Genomic DNA, 20,556 nt, shown 5'->3' on the forward strand with positions numbered 1-20,556 from the left:
ATGGCACTGAAACATCCTGTCTTCAGCGCATCCTTAGTCAAGGGGTAGGCCTGGACACACACAGGCAAACCTCAACACAGCACCCAAAATAATGTGACGGGGGCAGGTCCAGGGCGCAGTGGGAGCCCATGAGAGTGGCTACGAGGGACAGCCCAGGAGAGGAGAGGACCGGGCAAGAACGTTAACAGAACACTCTACATGCACGGAGCTTTCAGCCTCAGGGGTGGGCAAGCTGCCTCTCCCAACTCACCAGCTCCTGTTTCCTGGACATCTAGAACTATCCAAGGAACAAGACTTAGGACCTCTTAGGTGATCTATCCACTGATTCCTTGGACTTGTTCCTCCACCCCCACAGGGTACCCTTTGAGCTCAACACCTCCTCTGGACTTCTGTCTTCTTAAGAGTCTTTCCAAACATCCCCCAGGGAGCCAGAGAACCTGCAGGTCCCAAGAGCCTTCCAGGAAATGAGCCATCTGGCAGGCTGGCCTCCCATGGGAATCTCTCTCTCTCTGGGCCTGGCCTTTCTCCCACCAGAAGGGAGTTGGGGTGGGAGGGAGGAAGTTGGGCCAGGCCAAGGCTGAATCTCACTAAGGCCTGGGAACCTCAGTCCTTCCCCATCCCCCTGCCTGAACCATAAGTGGCGAGACCGCTGGACAGGACTGAGGCATCGCTGTGGTGCAGAGAAGCCCCCCATCCGGTCAGGAGGTTCAGGGGAAGGATCTACAGCAGTGAGAAGGTTCTCAACCTGACACTGCGGGACTTCCCATCGTGGAAGAGAGGCCCGGAGCCGGAGAAGGCCTGGGGACTCCACAGGGCCTCAGAACCTCCTCCGCGCAGGGTGGCGGAGGCAGCTCAGGCTCTCCCCGAGAGGTGGGACATGCCTCCTGCTGCTGGACGTGTGAGGAACAGCAGGAACCTTCTTTAAGTCCTCACAGAAACAGGCAGCCCTCAGACTCCAACTCCTGTGGACAGAGGCAGGGGACCTGACAATAAATGTGACTTCTACTTTCTCTGTCCCCTGAGTGAGTGCGGTTTCCAGGAGCCTCTAACCACGGAAGTGCCGGGGGCTCCGGGCCTCTTCCCTCTTGCTTGCTGGCTCTGGTCACCTCCCCGCCTCCCTGATGGGGTGGGGAACAGACACTCCCCACACACTGAGGCGGAGCCAGGTGCCCAGGGCTCCAGCCCTTCTCTTGTTGTCCCTGGGATTGGATCCCTGTATGGGGTGGGGCAGAACAGTCCCAGGCCCCAGCTCCCCACCCCAGCACTGACCAGAGAAGGGACCAACCCAACGGGGTCCTGGCCCCCGACGCCAGCTCCGGACCCTTCCACCATGTGCAGAAGCAGAGCGCGGCCCCCGCCTGCGGGCGGGGCTTGGGGCTGCGCCTGCTCGGTGCCCCGCACGCTGCTCCTGCTCCTCGTCTACCTGGCCTACCTGGCACTGGGCACCGGCGTGTTCTGGACGCTGGAGGGCTCCCTGGCGTGGGACTCCAGGCGCAGTTTCCAGAGCGACAAGTGGGCTTTGCTGCGGAACTTCACGTGTCTGGACGGCCCGGCGCTGGACTCCATGATCCGGGTCAGGGGCTGGCGGGGCGCGGCGGGGGCGCGGGCAGCGGGCGAGGGGTCCTGCCCTGGTCCAGGGATCAAGAAAGATGCTAAAAGAGAGATGGGGGGCGGGGCTAGACGAAGGTGCCGGCGGGGGTGGGGGTGGCAACTGGAAGCAGTGTCACCTCTTGGGACGCACGGGAAAGTCAGGCTGGCTCCCCACTCCTGGGAGAGGGAGGCGCCGCGCAGTGACCGATAGGGAGGGACCCTGCTCGAAGTAAACATCTGAATCGGGGCGCCAGGACCAGAACCAGGGCCCGGGGTGGACAGTGGCGGGTGCTGGTCGGAGTGGAGATGGAAGGACCCTTTTCAGAGAGAGACCCCGGGGGCGCCTGGAGGGGGGGCAGCAGGGGCCGCGGGCGGCTCAGAGGATGGGCAAGAACCAGCGCCCGATCTCGGTTTTGGGGTGGGAGGGGCTCGCGCAGGCGCGCTCCGCCCGCTCCGCAGCGGGCTCGGAGCCCCAGCCGGCGGGCACAGACTCCCCCAGAGGGCGGAACTCCATGGGCGGCCGGGCTGGGAGGTGGGGAGCGCGGGGGAGGTTCTTGAGGACAGTGTCCCCCTGCTGAGTGTACCGCGTGGATGGCGTTTCCCTGGCAAGCGCAGCCGGGTTCCGTGCTGTTGGGATAAGCTGGATGCGTTGATGGGCTTGGTTGGCCCCCACCCCTACCCCTACCCTAGCCGGGAGCCAAGGACCTCGGGGTGGGGGGCATGACAACTGTGAGCTTATCCAGGAATCACTGCCCAGCTACGCGGTGGCCAAAGAGCAGCGGGGGTAGGGGTGGAGCCTGAACCCCAGAGACCCCGCCTACAGTCACGCCCTGAAGCTGCCCGGGAAAGGATTAGGTGGACATGGGACAGAGGGAGAGAGGAGCCCTTAGACAGAGCTGCGTCCGCAGGGTCTACAGCTGGCAGAGCAAAGGTGGCGTTTTCTAAAGACAATGTGGTCTCAGAAGCTTGTGGCTCGCTGGCTGAAGCGCTCTCTGCTAACAAAAACGTTAGCACCGCTGCACGAGAGAAAGATAGGCAGTTCTACCGCACCCTACCGGTCTTTCCCTGCCATGCAGCCAATGCAGACCCGTAGCAACCCTTATAGCACAGGGTAGAACTGCCCCCCTGTGCGTTTCCAACACTGGCACTGTTTACCGGAGTAGAACACGCTTTTTCTACTGGGAGCTGAGGGTGGTTTCGAACCACTGACCTTGAAGATCCCAGGCGAACTCTAACCACTGCGCCACCCTCATACCAAGGCAATGGGTTGGTCTGTTTGTGGGTTGGGAATGTCCCTGGCCCTTCCTTCCCTCCCACTCCCCACACATCCAAGTTTGTGAAAAAAACAGGCTGGCCATCTGGCTGGGGTTCACAGACCATGTAACACCCCTCTTGGGAAGGCGGTGAACTTCAACTGTTAAAGAAAAACGTTGTGGTGGTGATCACAGTAGATGTTTCTGAGTAACTCCCATTGTGTTCTAAGCACTCTACCTTGAACTTAATACATAGGAACTACCTTCAACTCCACTCAGCTCACTGTTATCAAGTTGATACGGACTCATAGCAACCTCACAGGGTAGACCTGCCCCTGTGAGTTTCTGAGACTGTAACTCTTTACAGGAGTAGAAAGTCCCACCTTTCTCCCTCAAAGCCGCTGGTGGTTTCAAACTGCTGACCTTGGGGAATCACAGCCCAATGAGCAACCTCGATGCCACCAGGGCTCCTCTTTCAACCTGACACAAGCCATAAACAAACAACAATAACAAAACCCGTTGCCCATTGAATCTGTCCCAACTCCTAGTGGCCCTATATTGAGTTTCTGAGGTTGTGTATCTTTACAAAAGCAGAAAGCCTCCTCTTCCTCCCAAGGGTGGGCTGGTGGGTTTGAACCTCGAACCTTGCATTAGCCATCCAGCATTTACGATTAGCATCTCCATCTTAGAGATGAAAGGGAGGCTTGGAGAAGTGAGATCCAAACACATGGTTCCGCAGAACTGGGCTGTTCACCCCCCTAACTTACAGCCTCAGCTTGGACTGGGGATGTGGAGTGTTTCCCAAGCCTGCCGGCTGGGACGTCATAAACCAGCGGTTCTCAACCTGTGGGTCTCGACCCCTTTGGGGGCAGAACGACCCTTTCACAGGGGTCCCCTGATTCATAACAGTAGCAAAATGACAGTGATGAAGTAGCAACGAAAATAATGTTGTGGTTGGGGGTCACCACCACAAGAGGAACTGTATGAAAGGGTTGGGGCATGAGGAAGGTTGAGAACTGCTGACATATACCCTCCTCCCCAGGCTTTCTCAGCCCCCTTGTGATTTCATCCATCCTCGAGAATAAGGATGTGAAAGCTCCGGCCCAGATCTCCGCGCGCAGTCAGACGTGTCGAGGTGGAGGCTCACTCTGGCCGTCTCCTGTTATGGAGAACTGTACTCCCTGGGGCTTGGGTGGCTGGGCTCGACCCTGCAGCACATTGCCAGGTCTTTCCTCTGCAGCAAGCTGGATGGTGTTCAGCAGACTGCCTTAAGGTTCATAACCAAGTGCACACTATTGGCATTGCCCAGGGTCCTCTCTGCAGCTTCCTTACCCAATCGGAACAATCCCCTTAGCTGTTGGGTCAATCCCCACTCATGGGAACTCGGGACCACACTGTAGGACACAGCAGAATTGCTCCGTCGTGTTCCGGAGGCTGTAAATCTTCACAGGAGATGCTTCCTCTTTGTTCCCTTGGAATGGTGGGTGGGTTTGAACCACTCATCTTTGGGTTAGCAGTCCAATATTTAATTCACCATGCTACTCACATTCCTTGGCAACTTCCTAACGACCCTCAAATTCCCCCAAACCGAGAGCAAACCCCCTTCCCCCGCTCAGCCCCGCTCTTCCACTTGTTCTAAACCTTGACTTTTGACCCCCACCATCCACACATGTCCTCAGTGGCTTCCCTAGCTGCCTGTGCTAACAGGGCCAGAGGCCTGCATTTCTGAGTGTCTCCTTTCTGTTCCTCCTGGACCACAGCATGCCAGGTGCTGACCAGGCCCTGTCCATCCATCACCCCTTCCAACCTGCTGTCCCTTGTCACCTCTGCCAACTACTGCAGCACATTCCAATCAGACCCGGTCTCCCCTCCTTTCGACGACCTTGAATGAGACCTACCACCATACCTAGCATGGCAGAGCCATGCCAGACCAGGTGTTCCCTGACCCTTCAGCCGCCTAGTCTAGAATCCAGGCACAGTTCTCCTTCCAGGCTTCTGCCCCTGCTGTTCCATCGACCTCAATGCCCTCCCACCGGGAGCAATCCTATGCTGCCCTCGAGGACCACAGAGTTGAGACCTCGCCTCCTCCGTGAAACTGCTGCCCTTACCTCTTCCTACATGATGATGACAATATTCCATACACACACGCACACGCACGCCGTGTCAGATCTGGGCCAGAGCTTATTGCAAAAATGGAAGGGTAGTGGAGGGATGGAGAGAGGGAGGGAGTGGAGGAGAAAGTGAATAGCTGTTCTACCAGTCTAAGAAAAAAATCACATGCTGGGCTCTGGGGAGGAAGGTAAACCAACCAACTCACTCCCATCAAGTTGCTTCTGACTCAGAGCGACCCTACAGGACAGGGTAGAACTGCCCCTGTGGGCTCCCTAAGCTGTGATTCTTTACAGGAGCAGAAAGCCTCATCTCTCCCATGCAGGGCGGCTGGTAGTTTTGAACTGTTGACCAGGGCTCCTGAAGAAGAGAGAAGAAGGTGTTTCTGGTTAGCGAGGGAGGGTTGCCTTGCTCTGGTCAGGCTGGGTTTAAAGTGTGTGTGTCTGTGTGGAGGGCAAAATCCCTACACACACACACACACACACACAGAGCCTGGCAGTCACGGTGGCCTTTCCCCTAGGGCATCGTCCAAGCGTACAAAAGCGGGTCCCTGGTCATAGGCAACACCACCAGCATGGAGCGCTGGGAGCTGGTGGGCTCCTTCTTCTTCTCCGTGTCCACTATCACCACCATCGGTAAGAGTCAGGCCAGGCCAGGCGGGCAGGGGTGCACCTGGGAACAGAGGTTCTCTCTGAGGGGCAGGAGGCTGGGAGACATCTGAGGACTGTCCCGGGGGCTTACTGCCCTTGGAAGCAGAATTCCCTACCCTCACACAGATCTCCTGAATCTTTCTGCATCGTACCAACGTCCCCAGGGGCTTCCTGGGTTACCTCCAAGTTGAAGAAGTGCCCCCCTTAGGGGACTTCTGCTGCCCTCCCAACATCTCCCAAGAGTCAGGAAAGATGGAAGAGTTAGGGTCTACTCAGCCATGCCCACCCAATGCACTGTGCCTTTATATTTTTTTTGCGGGGGGGGGGATGCGACTCCCTGTTCTCAACCTTAGGGAGAGCTGGCCCTCTTCCCTCGCCTGGGATGAGAACACGCTATTCCCAGAGGGGTTTCTTCAGCTCCCCAAAGTCCTCTGTTCCCACTCCTATCCTCCCCAGCCTCCTTTCCCACCTGGACCAGATTCACCTCCGATTTCCCTGAGCCCTCCTCTGCAGGAGAGCTGATGGGCATTGTCCCAGGGGAGCACCTCCGATGCTTTGTGAAGAGAGAGCCAGGAAGGCCCATCTAGATCCCCTCCCACTCTGAAACCGGTGAAACAGACCCACTAGGCCCATTTCCACTGGCTGGGGTGCCAGGCCTGGCTGCAGCTCCAACCAGCCCCTGCATCACACTAGAGTGAACACCAGGTGGCAGGCGAACACCACTGATGAATCGGAGTTGCTTCCACTCCCATGAAACCAGTATCCTGGCCTCTGGCCTCCCCCACAGTGGGATGAAGCACCAGCTCCCAGAGATCTCTCCATCTCCTAGAGATCTCTCCATCTCCTCTTAAGTCCGCCAGTATTTCCTGAAAGCAACTCTCAAGGTCACAAGGGAGGCTGGCCAGCTAACCTTCTGCCTTCAGACAGGAATTCTTACGCAGCCCTCTGACTCCATGATCCCGAGCCCCTAGAAAGACTGGCCAAGACTGTGTCAATTCATCTCACACCCCGCAGGGCCAGGCTCGGCATACAATGAGCACGCAAGCAACCCTATTACATTCATGGATTCATTGACTGTGCACTCCAACAGAGCGTGGGCTGAAAACAGAAGCAGTTGGCTCCGGCCTCCCCAATGTGAGGGGGAGTCTATAACCTCTGAACCTCATACCTCCTACACCCTCTTCCCCAGGCCTGTCACCTGGACCATCAAATTTAGTGTTCCCACCTCTTGTTCCACCCACACCCTTCCTGGTCTGGACTATCTATCTCTGTCTCTTGTCTCATCTCCACTCAGCCCTGCCCTAAAGCTGTCTGAGTTGGGATTTGCAGGCTGGGGATTCTAAGCAACAAGAAGAGTTAGCTACTCTCGGCTGAGCCACAGGGCAGTGGGTGGGAGTGGGGCTGCAGGGTGGGAGCCGGCAAGGTCCCCTGAAGACACACACACACCCCTCTCTCCCCAGGCTATGGCAACCTGAGCCCCCACACGCTGGCCGCCCGCCTCTTCTGCATCTTCTTCGCTCTGGTGGGGATCCCGCTCAACCTCGTGGTACTCAACCGCCTGGGCCACCTCATGCTGAGGGGCATGCACCGCTTCGCCCACAAACTGGGCAGCACCTTGCGGGTGAGGGACGGCCAGAGAGGGAGGGGTGGTCATGTCCAGAAGGAAGGGCTGGTAGGGTCCTGCTGGGCCTGGGCCCCTGGTGGAAGCAAGGGTGTATGTATATCTGGGGGTCACTGATGGGGGGTGGCATGAGTGTGGGGACTGCCACACTCAGAATTGAGTGATGGCCTTAGTAGTAAAGGGGTGGAGAGGGCAGGGCTGGGCGACAGCAAGGTCATGGTCATGTGTCTCAGAGTCCCACAGGCCAGTGGCTTCAGTCACACTGAGCTTCCTTGAAGTTTAGGGGTCTCCAAGGTCAATTCACACCCATCAAGTCGATGCCAACTCAGAGCGCCCCTATAAGCCAGGGTAGAACTGCCCCTGTGGGTTTTCCACAGGATAACTCTTTCTGGAAGGGCTGGTGGTTTCGAACTGCTGAACTTGTAACCTAACTCATAACCACAACGCCAGCCACCAGGGTTCCTGTCCGAGGCCATCAAGTCCCTGCCATGAAGGGCAGGCTCTCTCCAGCTCTGCTGTCCCTCCATTTCTGGGTGATCTTGGCGTTTCCCTCGGACATGGTTCAGATCAGGTGTTACACAGCTAGGGTCTTATCACACCACAGAGAACCCTATTCCCAACTTGGGTCAGGACCACAGGGAGTGGGTTGAGGATTTCAGCACACAGGACAGGGCTTCACAAAGTCCTTGCGGGGAAATGGGATGAAGAGATCATGGAATTTTTCCACAAACTTACCAAAAACCAAAGATCCAACTCTGCCATGGAGTCGATGCTGACTCACAGAGACCTTATAAGCCAGGGTAGAACTGCCCCTGTGAGGTTTTGAGACTAACTGTTTATAGGAGTAGAAAGCCCCATATTTTTCCCATGAAGTGGCTGGTGGTTTCGAACTTCAGACCTTGAGGAAGTCAAGGCTCTTATGACTGTCTGCCTCCTACAGCTGTCTAAGACCCCCTCAAATTGTGTGTGTACGGCAGGAGGATGGGGGAGCACAATTCAAGCCCCAACAGGCTGGGATCTGGAAAACCATGCTAGGTGAAGGAAGCCCACCCTTGCTGGGAACAAGTGCCCCAGGGCTGCCTGTCCCCTTGTGCCCACACCCACGCATGATGTGCCTGCTCCCCGTAGGACCCGGGCCAGGCACGCTGGCTGGCGGGCTGCGGTGCCCTCCTGGCAGGCCTCCTGCTCTTCCTGCTGCTGCCCCCGCTGCTCTTCTCCTCCATGGAGGGCTGGAACTACATGGAGGGCTTCTACTTCGCCTTCATCACCCTCAGCACCGTGGGCTTCGGCGACTACATGATTGGTGAGGAGCCCCGGCCGGCGGGCGGGCAGTGGGTAGGGTGACCCAAGGCTCTCCACTGACCCACCCGTTGGCCCATGGCTGATGGGCACCCACTGTGTGACCTGAGGGTAGGCCTTGGAGCTCAAAATCCGACTTGCTTTGGGGAGTGTGAAAGGCCTGAGGTCACCCAGGTGGGGGGTGGGGGGACAAGAAAAAAAAAAACCCAGGATCATGAACTCCATGCCGACTCTAGGACAGGATGGAACTGCCCCTGTGGGTCTGGGAGACTGTCACTCTTTACGGAAGCAGAGAGCCTCGTCTTTCTGCTGAGGGGCGGCTGGTGGTTTCGAGTTGGTGACCTTGGAGTTAGCAGCTCAATGTGTAACCATGATGCCACCAGAGCTGTGAACCCTTTGCAGCTGTGCACTGCAAAATGAGATTCCCGCCCTTCCTGACAGGCACTGTGAGTCCTCATGTCCCCCACAGATCCAGCGGTCCTTCTTAGTGCTCACCAGGTGAAGGGGTCCTGGTGGCAGCACCCTTGCCCCACTCACCCTTCCCCAACAAGACACCAAGTCTCTTCCATGCTCCCAGGTTGGGGCCACAACCATTCTCAGAGGGGTCAGGTGTCTTCCACAGCCAAAGTCGGAGTACCAGCGAGGAAGACTGTGTGGATCAGAGGACCCAACGTGGGGTTGAATCAGTGGCCACCGCCTGGCATGAGAGAGGGGAGGGACCCAGGAGCCAGTGGTTTGCATAGGGAAACCCTCTATGCCACCCACCCCCAGCCCCCCAACCCATAGAGTCAATCCGGCTCATGGTGAGCCCCTGAGTACGGCTGCCCCATAGAGCTTTCAGGAGCCCCAGTGGCACAGTACTTAAGCTGCTAACCAGGAAGTCCGGTTTGAGCCCAGCAGTCACTCTGTGGAGAAACGTGGCCATCAGCTTCTGTGAAGGTTTATAAGGAGGGTCAGGAAGAGGAGGATGTGGACATGTGTGGGTAATTGTATCCATGAATGACTGCCTCCTTTGTCACGAGACCTGAAGACCTTCTACCACTGCTGAGCATTTTGATCAAAGATTTCATAGAAGAATCCTGATCAAAGCAGGGGGATGCAGAACAGAATTTCAAATTCTCAGAGACTAGATTTTCTGGAGCCAAGAAAGGGGGGGGGGGTTGAAGGGGGTGGTGGTGAATGAAACTCTGAAATGACTGTCCTATGATAATCTTTTAAACTTTAAACCAAAAAGATCCCCTGATGTGTTCTTAAAGCCAAACAATTGTTTCACTGAGCTAACACAAGTGTTTTGAGTACTGTGCTCTTTGACGAACCATCTAACCCACTGGTCGTTTCCAAGGCTGTAAATCCCCTCAGGAGCTTTAAAGGCTCATCATTCTTCTGCAGAACGGCAGGTGGATTTGAACTGCTGACCTTTCCAGTTAGCAGGCCAATGTGGAACTAAACCACGATGCCACCAGAGCTCCTTAAGAACAATCTAGATGGGATCAAGTTGGCAACAACAACTAGAAAGATCAGATGGGGGAGGGCAGAAAGTCTGTGTTCAGGAGGGAGGAGGAGCTCAGAAAGGGGAGAGGAGGAGAGGGGAGGGGAGAAAGGTCGCTCGCAACTTGAAGAATGTTATCCGTGCTGGGTCGGTCATTGTACATGGAGAATTGGTGTCTGTTTGTTGCCTATTCTCAACAACAAAAGTCGCCCAAATTTAAAGGAATATACATATTCCTTTTAAGTGTGGGCGATATAATCAGCCTTAAAAATGCTATAGGGGAGTTCTAGTCTGTCCCATAGAGTAACTATGAGTCGGAATCAACTCACTGGCAATGGGTTTTTTGGTTTTGTTTTTGGATCCTTCCGGAAGCCGGTCACCAGAACTTTATCCTGTGGAGCCGCTGTCCAGATCCAGACCACCAGCCTTTAGGTTAGCAGTCACGGCAAACCACCAGCCCCAACCCTCACTGCCCTCATCATAGAGCTGAGGCCAGGCGCCCAGCAGGGGCACGCTCTGTGGGGCCACGCGAATGGCGCCCACCAGCCTGCAGTCAGTTCCTCTCCTCCCCACGGCAGGTCGACCCAGGACAGCCGGGTCAGCGGTAGCCACTGGCACCAGACTGGGGTCTGGAGGGGTTCTGTGCCCCTCACTGATGCTGAGACTCTACATGGGGGAGGAGCACTTCACCTTCACTCCTCCAGCCTGGAATCATGAAGGGAAGTTTTGCTAAAGGCTTGGTGCTTAGAGAGGAAGGGAAGCAGAGAGGAATGAACGGATCCGAATGCATCCAGTAAACCACTAGCCATCCCCCAGGCACCGAGGAGGAAGCTGAGGCGCAGAGAAGCCCCAAGCCATCCGCCCGAGATGGCATGGCCATTGGGATAGGAAATCCTGTTTGGCTCCCAAACAGGTATTATTTTCAAAGCAGCTCCCCCTCCACCCTACCTGGGCAAAGTCTCAATGGTCCCTGAGACACCCCCCTCAGCGCCTCCTCCTTGCGCAGGGCCCTCTTCAGTGAGGAAATGCCTTCCAGGTTGTGGCAGGGGTGGGGTGGGGGTCCTGGTGTCCCTCTGGGCCCTCCCGCTCCTGATGTTCTGGAAGGGACTGAATCATGTCTCCATCTCTACCCTCGGAGTGGAGAGCTGAGCCCCGTAGGTCCGTGGGCCATCCACATACCCCCTCTCACGACTTGGGTCTGTCCTCCCCTCCCAGTGCCCACTGTTGTCTCCCTGGGCTGGGCACGACCATCACGTATGGTTGTGCAGGTTGGGCACCATCCAGCCAACCCGAAGTTGTGCAGGCCCTGTTCTTGCTCCACCTCCTTGCCTTGGACAACCTTTCAGAATTACAGGTGCTCCAAAAGTGGGAAATCTATAAGGAGGCTGTGGAGGGCACTCTCCAGAGCCCAGCCCCAGCCTTGTTCTCTGTGCCAGGTGCCCTGCTGTTGTCGGGTGCTTCCAAGTCTGTCAGCAGGTCACTGGGTTTTTACTCCTGCAGAGCCACTGGGTGGATGCAAACTGCCAACCTTTCCGTTAGCTGCAGAGCGCTGAGCCTAACTGTTGTGCCACCAGGTGGCGGGACTAGACTCTATCCCACCTGCCACTGAACCCATTCTGATCATTGGGCTTCCGAGAGTGGAAATCTCTATGGAAGGAGAGAGCCTAGTCTCTCTCCCAAGGAGTGCCTGGTGGGTTTGAACTGCTGACCTCATGGTTAGCAGCTAAATGCTTAATCTGGTGCACCACCAGGGTCCTGGAAACACTGCAGAGATGAGCCATAGCGGCTCTGACCCTGGGAGGTGCCATCTGTGGGTCCTGTGGTCCCCTCCCTACTCTCCAGCACCCCTACCCCAGCAGGGCCCTGAGGCTGAAATGCAGAATTTGCCCTGCCCACAGTCACCATCAGAAAGGGCTCCTTCTCTGGGGGCCCTCCATGCGAGAAGAGGGGATAAGAAATGGTAGTGGGATCCTCAGCGAGGATCCCAGGGTTGGATCCTGAGTGGGGAACTTCTCCACACTGGATAACCGGCCCTAAAGGGCTGGTGGGGATGTTCTGCGGCAGAACATCCCCTCATGGGAACTGTGGAAATGGGAACAAGACCTCGAGGAAGGGACCATGAGACCCCCTCCCCCCAGAAGCCAGGCTCTGTAGAACACAGGTTCCTAAATTTATTTGGCCTCCTGCCCACTCTTCAAGGAAAAAAAAAGGACATCATCCCCCTAGCTATTAAAAACCCTTATATCATAGACGATAATCCAGGGTAAAGTGTAGGGATCTGCTTTTACAGCCCCCCTGCATCACTCCAGTGCCCCCCAGGGGGCAGCATCACCCACTTAGGGAAACACTACTCTGCTGGACTGCCCTCAGGGAGCAACTGGCCGGTGGGGCGGGCCTGATACGGGAGCCCAGGCAGTGCAGATCCCCCTGAGAGAGGAGGCTTGGCCACATTCCACAGAGCCCATTAAACCCAGTAGACTGGCCAGGCATGTCCTTCCAGCCCAGGGGTTATCCTCTTGCCCCCACCCCCCTCCAGTGATCTGCTCCCCATCTGGCTCCCTCAGTAGCCATTTTCATCTCTCGTTACAACTTGACATAGGAGAGCCTTCAGCTGCTCCAGCTGCAGGTTGGAAACTGTGACTCAGAAAACGGGACCCCCCAAAAAAACCAAACTCATTGCCCTCGAGTTTATGCCAACTCATAGTGACCCTATAGGAGAGGGTTGAGCTGCCCCTGTGAGTTTCCAAGACAGTAACTCCTTCCAGGAGTGGAAAGCCTAGTCTTTCTCTGGAAGAGTGCTTGGTGGTTTTGAACTTCAGACCTTGCAGTTAGTTGCCCACCACACTAGGGCTCCTTCAGCTCACACAACACTCTTCCTGGAACCTTCTACTAGCCAAGAAGAGGACAAACCTTTCATCCAACTCTTCCTCATGTCTTTCAACTATGCCGACCCTCCAAGGACAGGGTCGACCGTTTGCTTGGATGAGAATGCCGGGGTCCACCACCTCCTGGACCCTGGGTGTCCCTTGTCCCATGCCAGCAGCCGCAGAGCTGGGTTTCACAGTCAGTTCTTGGCCTGAAGGGCGGTGGACAGAGCAGTCCACAGAGCACGGCGGTGCCTGTGCTTTCCTGCCCTACACAGCTCTTGTTTCCCCCAATTGCATTTGCAGCTCAGTGGAGCGCCTTGCCAGCTGCCAGGGCTCCTGCCACTTAAGATTGTGGCTAAAATAAAATAAACTAAAAGTGGAGAGGACCGCTGCCTCCCCTCAGTGACCAGGAGCCAGTCAAGCTGGTATGTGGCAGAGGCCGCGAGCCGGCTCCCCGCTGATCTCATTTGGGACCGCCAGCGGAATGGTGGCCCCTGAAACCCAATCAGCCTAATCCGATCTGCTTCTGCCCGCCAGGGGGTTCGGGCCGGCTGGCTCCAAGGCCAGAGCTCATCCTGGGGAAGGAAGCCTGAGGGGCCCAGCCTTGGAGCAGGCCCAGGTGAGCAGAGGCCAGCTGGGTAGGATGGAGTGGCAGGAGGACGGGCAACCAAGGCAAGAGCTAAGAGTGAGGTGCTCCAGGGAAAGCCAGGCAAACTGAGGTTGGAGATGGGCAGGTAGGTCTCCTGGTTGGATTTAGCAATTCTGTCAGACTTTCATCTGCCAGAACCTGGCTTCCTTGGGGAAATGAGGAAATTTAATTCTCCCCATTGTCTGACGCCACCACCGCCCCAAACCTAAACCCACTGTCATGGGGTCAATGGTGACTCACAGAGACTCTATAGGGCAGAGTAGGACTACCCCCATTGGGTTTCCAAGACTGAATCCTTACAGGAGCACACAGCCTCATCTTTTTCCTGCAGAGCAGCTGGTGGGTTAGAACCACTGATCTTGAAGTTCCCTGCCCAACACTCAACCCACAGCACCACCAGGGTTCCTTGGAGGGCATACCATTAGTAAAAACAGACAAGTACCAACACTTGCAGTCCGCCCATTGATTCTCCAACCTCTTCTCCGGCAAGCTGCCTCCCTTCAGACAGACGGAGCCCAAACCCAAAGACCAGTGGACGATACAGCGGGCACACAGTTGGGCTCTGGGTGGGCGTGTTAAAACAGACTGCTAGGTCGACGCAGAGCTTCTGATTTCGTGGGTCCTGGTGGGACCCCAGGTGGTGCATCTCCCACTAGCTCCAGGGGATGCAGCTACTGCTGGTCAGGGCATTTGGAAAACTGCTGGGATGGAGCAGAAACTGAGCCTGTCTCAGGAACAAGGGGGAAATGTAGCTTCCACGCCCAGAGTAGTCTTGCTGGAATTCCAAGTAACCAGGAACTTCAGACCACAATGGCTTGTCATATTCCAGGCCATTGACTCCCACACTGGCTCAGACATGTCAAGCCACGTGTCCCATTTCTGTTACGGGAATATGGTCCCAACTTCTCCCAGCCTCTGTCCTCTGCCGCTCCCTAGGGATGGACCCCTCCCGGAAGTACCCGGTGTGGTACAAGAACATGGTGTCGCTGTGGATCCTCTTCGGGATGGCGTGGCTGGCCTTGATAATCCAGGTCATCTTCTCCTTCATGGAAACCTCAAGGGAGGTGTGTTCCTGTTACCGCCGGAGCGCTGAGGAGGAGGACCTCAAGCCCCCCAGCTGGGAGTCAGAGCCCCACCCGCCTCTGCCAGCCTGCCGCGAGGAGGAGCCGATGGGAGTCAGCCCGCATCTGGAACCTTCTACTCAGGCTATGCACTGTGACAAGGACAGCTAGTTCTCGCCCTATGCTGATCCCTTCTTCTTCCTCCTTCTGCCGCCTGGACTCAAGATTGCCCTTTGTATCCCCCCAGAAGGCTAAGTGCTGCCATGTCATTAACTTCCACAGATGCGAGCCATGGGACTTCCTGCATGTGATTTTCAAGTTGGGGGGGGGCGTTCCTCCCCCACTTTCCCCTTCCGGCTGCCTGCAATGGTGAGCTGATGGCTGGAACCCTGGCAGCCACGGGGCACCATGAGGTAGAGGGCATGTTAGAAATTGGGAGGCAGCAGAAAAAGCCTGGCTCCCTGATTAATCACCGAGCCATGATAACAAACCAACCTGGACTGGATTCCACCAGATGTTATTTATGTAAGGGAGAAATAAACATCATTTTATTGAGAACTATTGCTTGGGAACCTGTCACTCAGAGGTAATGTCACTCTAATCCATACACATCCCCAGAGACAAAGGCAGCATCTCTGGGCTGGAGCCTATCCAGGAGGGTTTGTAGGCCATTGCCAGGGCCTCTCCGGGTAAAGTAACTAGAGAGTTGATGACCCCCAAGGCTGACACAGCCAGTGGGCAGCTAGTCCCAGTCCAAGTGCCAAGTCCCTGCCGTATCACTCACTGGCACCGCAAGCGCCAGGTGCAGACCCGTGGCCCCCAGCCTCCTGCCTCACCTTGCCCCTCTGCTCAGCACCCAGACCTTTCGTGCATGTAAAAGCCACAGTCACAGTTTTCAGACCCAGAGACCCAGAGCCTCTCAGCTGGAGCGTAATTCTGCTTCTCACTGAGGTTGTTACCAAGACAGCACACTAAATGCTACGGCCCCACCATATGCGCACCTAATGTCCTCAGGGACCCCTGGCAGCGCCAGCCAGCACCTGGCGGCCACCTGGACTCAGTGGGCACCTCGGACTCTGTTCCCCTCCACTGGCCTATAGACGGCATCACAGCGACACTGGACAAACCCTGGCACTGGCCAGGAGAAGCCTTTGGCCCCGGAAGTAATAAGGACTATTTCACCACCCCTCACCAGTGAGTGGACGGAGGCTGCGCGCAGGGGAGAGCACTGGGGTGTCAACCACAGGGCTCATGCCCGTTTGCCGAGGCCCACAGGCATGCCTGGGGAGCAGGCGGTTGTGCAGGCCTGGGGTGGTCTTCCAGCACCCAAGAGCTCCCGAAAGACTCTCGAAGCTCTAACCTGGGAGAGCTGGAAAGCAAGGATAGACTGCTCTCGGGGTGGGGAGAGGGCCAACCCTCTTCCTGGCCACGTTGGATTTGGTTTCTCTTTCTACCATGGACTCCTTCACCCCACACTCATTGTGACCCCAAACTCAGAAAACCCAGCTCCCCCCAGCCTCCCCCTCATCTCACCCCCAACCCTACCACCAACCCCCAGGTAACCAACCAGGAGAAGAGAGAGAGAGAGAGGGAGGGAGGAGGGGGGGGGCGGAGAGAGAGAGAGAGAGAGAGAGAGTGTGTGTGTGTGTGTGTGTGTGTAGTGTCCCAGAGGAAGGATTCTGATTGGCTGGCCCTCCCAAGGTCTGCTCCTCAACCAATGAGAAACATCCAGTAAAGAGCTGCGTGAATGGGACAGGGCAGGCAGGGGAGGGTTAAGAAGAGAGTTGGGACCACTTGGGTGAGGAGGGGGGTGGAATCTGGTTCAGAAAAAGCCCCAAGAACAGAGCTCGGGATAGACGGCTAGAATGGGCAGTGAGGTCTTTATTTCACAGACAAACGGAAAGGCAGGTCCTTTGGCGAGGGAAAAGGAGTGATGAGCATATGACAAGACCTAAGAGGAATGTGACCGAGAACCAAGTCATTTATTCATCCACTGACCAGGTCACCAAAGGGTGGGGGAGGCACGCGGAGGAGATGCCCTCAGCACAGGGCGGTGTAATGGTTAAGGGGCTGAAATCCGGCTCCACTCTTTACCCACTGTGTGGCCCTGGGCACATCCCTTCACAGTCCCCGCTCCTCCGAAATGCGACGAGAGGCCTGTTCCCCAGCCAGACCCACCCAGGGACAAGAAGGGAGACAGACAGCCACGTGGCTGGCAGCCCCGCTGCTGACCCCCCTCTGCGGGCTGGGCTGAGCGAGCAGTGACGCTGCACTGAGCCCCGCCCTTGAGGGGCGCCCGCTGATAACGGTGAAACTGCGGGCCAGAGGATGGGTCTGGACAGCAGTGAGTCAGAGGAACAAAAGGAGGGGAAGTGTGTGCCAAGTGTGTAAAGGCAGGCCCGGGGGACAGGGGGGCGGGTTGCGGGGAGGGGGGCAGATCTTCCCCCAATAATAGTGGCTGCCTCGTGGGCCATCCCACCCTGGTCTGGCTGCCGGGAGCCCTGGGGAGACCCAGTGAGACTGGGTAGTTCCATGGAAAACAGAGAGACAGCTCCAACAAACTCAGACCGGCCCTCAATCCCAGTGGCCCAGTACCAAAGCGTAGACCTGCCCCTGCGGGTTGGTTTACAAGCCTGCGTCTCTTTGGCTTTTCAATTGTCCTTTTATTTATTGGCGATTTTAATAGTTTTATTGGCATCAAATTCACATAGCACGCAATTTAAGAAGTCTGATCGCATTCAGAAGGGTTGGTTGTGCAATCGTGGCCGTGATCAATTTCAGAACATTTTCTTCGTTCCCACACTCTAGTGCTGTTGGCTCCTCCACCACACACCACACATCCCATGCTATTAGATCATTATTAACTCGGTTTCTCTCTATAGGTTGGCCTCTCTTGGATTTCACATACCAAAAAAAAAAAATCATTCAAACTATAAACACGAAACAACCAAAACTAATGACAAAACAGAGAGAAACCACAATTAAAGGAAAGTCGAAAATATTAATAACTGAAACAACTTTAAAACGGATCACAAGGGAGATCACGATACAGCATTACACTTGCAGTCCGTCATGTGCCTTAATCAACTGTGCAGTGCTTTTTTGTCTGACTGCAAAGGCTACTGACATTCTGAGGCTACGGTCAGAAGGAATTCAATGGAGGCTTAACCCATGTGGGAACCTGGCAAGTGGATTTGGGGTTTCTACTATTACCGATAGTCTTCTGTAAACTGGGTGTCCAGAATTTAAACTCTAATACCATGTCCTCCTCCAGATTTAGATTGTATTATTAAGAAACCACGGATCTCACAGGCTGGTGTCCTTCTTCCAAGTGAATTTAGTTGATGCCTCACTTAGATGGCTGCCTGTTTTAAGATAAGCCTTTAAGACTCCAGATGGTATTCTTTCTGATAGCTGGGCACCATCAGCTTTCTTCACCGCACTGTGCTCTAGCACCCATATGTTCAGGATTCTCTTCATGAGGGCGAGTATCAAGTAGAGCCATGTCATGAGAACTAATTGTTCTTAAATTAGGGCTGTAATGAAGTGCCACCCCAACATCCATTTATGTCTCTATGGTTATATATGTAATTCTATGATTGCTGTCATTGATTTAGTCAATGGTGTCGAATTTGAAACACGGTTGAGAAGAGGAAACTATTGAATTGTTGACTGGTGCAGACTAAAAGCTTCAACGACTGGATACTACTTGCATGGAAAATGACCTTGACATTCCCTTTTCCCATGAACTTTCTGAGACCCCTGGCAGTATTACTCTTACCTCCTACCATTGACTGGGTGCTGACCATGTACCAGGCTCTGTTCCAATGAAGTCTTTCCCTTCTCCCAGCATCTCCATGAGGAAGGAGAGATGGTTTTGAGCGGTGTCTTCAGATGGGGGAAGTGAAGTTTGGGGTGAAAGTTGAAACCAGAGGTAGCTGCTCCGGTCCATGTGAGCAGCCCCCCAGCGAATGCCTGAACCGAGCAAAGGGCGAGTCTTCCTTTAATTCGAGCCTCTGGTGATCTTGACCGGGCCACTCCCCTTTCTGTGCCTCTCTTCCATCACCCAGGAGCGATGGGGTTTGCCAAACCCAAAACCCCACTGCCTCCCAGGTCATTCTGATCATGGTGACTTGGAGGACAGAACTGCCTCCGTGGGTTTCCAAGCCTGAAACGGGGCGGGGGGGGGAGGGGGGGGGAGTAGAAAGTCTCATCTTTTCCCCAGGGAGCAGCAGGTGGCTTCGAATTTCAGACTTGAGGTTAGCAGTCCAATTGGTAACCCACCACAACCCCAAGCTGTTCTAATTAAACACATTCCTGAGAGTGTAGCGCCAGGCCCCACCCATCTCAGTCCTAGAACTTCTCTTAAGCATTTAGATCCAATGAGCTAGTACATCTCCGTCTCTGTGTCTCTAAACACACACACACACACAGGATCTGGAGACAGAGAAGAGATCTGCATAAAGCTCCTAGTACCTCAGCCCCTTCTCCCAGGCCCCTGCACTCTGAAGACCTGGCTGGGGGAATAGTGTCTTTCTTTGTAGGAACCAGAGAGGGATCTGACTCAGTGGACGCAAAAGAACTGCTTGGTCTGGGCGACAGCTCTGCAGAATCTCCCAGTCCCCGATTCCCCTCCACCCTTACCTCACCCGTCTCCACCCCTGGGCGCCAGGCCCAGAGCATTGGCCCCTCTGACCCCTTCCCTCCCCACTTACTCACACAGAGTGCTGGACCCTGGACATCCCACCTCACTGTCACACACACACACACACACACACACACACACACATCACATCACATCACATCACACACACACATCACATCACACAGTGCTGGAGCTCAGACCTGCTATCACACTGTCCTGCACCACACATCACATACACATTGCTCATACATACAGCGCTGGACCCCAGACATCCCACCTCACTGCCCCCCCACTCACACACATGCATGCGCACATATAACACATCACACACAGGCTCGACCCTGAGCCTCCCGCCTTACTGTCCTCCACACATACACCCACACCCACACAGTAGTGGTCCCAAAGCCCCCCCGTGACACTGACCACACATACACATCGCTCTGCTCCCTGGACCTCCTGCTACTCAGATCACTGTAGACCCCATGCTCAGTGTCAACTGCTGCATCCTAACCTACCTTCCTTCCTCAACCAGCTTGATCTCCAGACAAATCGTTCCTTGAGGGCAAAGACACAACCCTCCTTCCCCAGACTTCCAACAGAGGGGTCTTTGCTCAGGATCCCCAGCCCCTGCCCACACCCCAATCATAAAACCTCTCCTAACTGCTCCAGGGCCCTGCAGCTCCTAGGGTGGAAAGGCAAGAAGGACAACCAGAAGTGGGTGACTCCACCCCCCATCACAGCTCTTGTATGGGCAGGGGGTACTCCCCATGCCCATCAGAACATTCTCCAGCATGGTGAAAGCCAAATCACATTGACAGTTGCTGATGGAGACACATTCTTCCGGTCTTTCCCCCCAGCTGTTGGCAGAGCATCTTGCCCTGTCCCCTGCCTGGTCCTGGGTTGGAGCCCTGGTCAGCCTCCCCCTTCCCACCCACAGCTTTGCTTGTCTCCCTTCTGCCCTGGAACATCCTGGTCCCCCAACTGCTTGCTATGCGCTATCTGAGAAGCCGCATCACCTCCTCGGTCCGTAAGATGGAAATGCCTCCACAGCAGTCTCTGAATGGTTTGGATGGGGCTGGCGGGTGGGGCGGGGAAGGGAATGGGGTGTTGAATGCACAAACTGAAAACAACTCATGGCCATTGAGTCGACTCCACCTCACTACCATTGGACGGGACAGGGTGGGACTGCCTCCTCTCTCTCCCAAGAAGTGTCTGATGGGTTCAAGCTGCTGTCATCTCAGTGAGGGCCCAACAAGGAACTCAGGACTTCCCCGGGGCTCCTTAATAAATGACACACCCCCAGTGTGGCCTCGGGTAGATAAA

The 20,556-nt window shown here is 55.6% G+C and overlaps 1 protein-coding gene across 1 annotated transcript; it reads left to right on the forward strand.

The window, feature by feature from the left end:
* Positions 1 to 1,241: 1,241 nt before the first annotated feature.
* Positions 1,242 to 14,873, forward strand: KCNK17 (potassium two pore domain channel subfamily K member 17). Its single transcript, XM_075555162.1, has 5 exons — positions 1,242 to 1,573; positions 5,473 to 5,587; positions 7,063 to 7,223; positions 8,352 to 8,526; positions 14,464 to 14,873. The coding sequence occupies exons 1-5, from the start codon at positions 1,331 to 1,333 to the stop codon at positions 14,757 to 14,759; spliced, it is 990 nt and encodes a 329-aa protein (XP_075411277.1). The 5' UTR covers positions 1,242 to 1,330; the 3' UTR covers positions 14,760 to 14,873.
* The last annotated feature ends 5,683 nt before the right edge of the window (positions 14,874 to 20,556 follow it).

Source organism: Tenrec ecaudatus, chromosome 7 (genome assembly GCF_050624435.1).
Source record: "Tenrec ecaudatus isolate mTenEca1 chromosome 7, mTenEca1.hap1, whole genome shotgun sequence".
Classification (NCBI taxonomy): Eukaryota; Metazoa; Chordata; class Mammalia; order Afrosoricida; family Tenrecidae; genus Tenrec; species Tenrec ecaudatus.

Bases quoted from the DNA above. Each gene is read 5' to 3' on its own strand.
- KCNK17 (XM_075555162.1), top strand. From the start codon at position 1,331: ATGTGCAGAAGCAGAGCGCGGCCCCCGCCTGCGGGCGGGGCTTGGGGC. The intron at 1,574-5,472 runs GTCAGGGGCTGG...CCTTTCCCCTAG, and splicing joins CGCTGGACTCCATGATCCGG to GGCATCGTCCAAGCGTACAA. The intron at 8,527-14,463 runs GTGAGGAGCCCC...GCCGCTCCCTAG, and splicing joins CTTCGGCGACTACATGATTG to GGATGGACCCCTCCCGGAAG.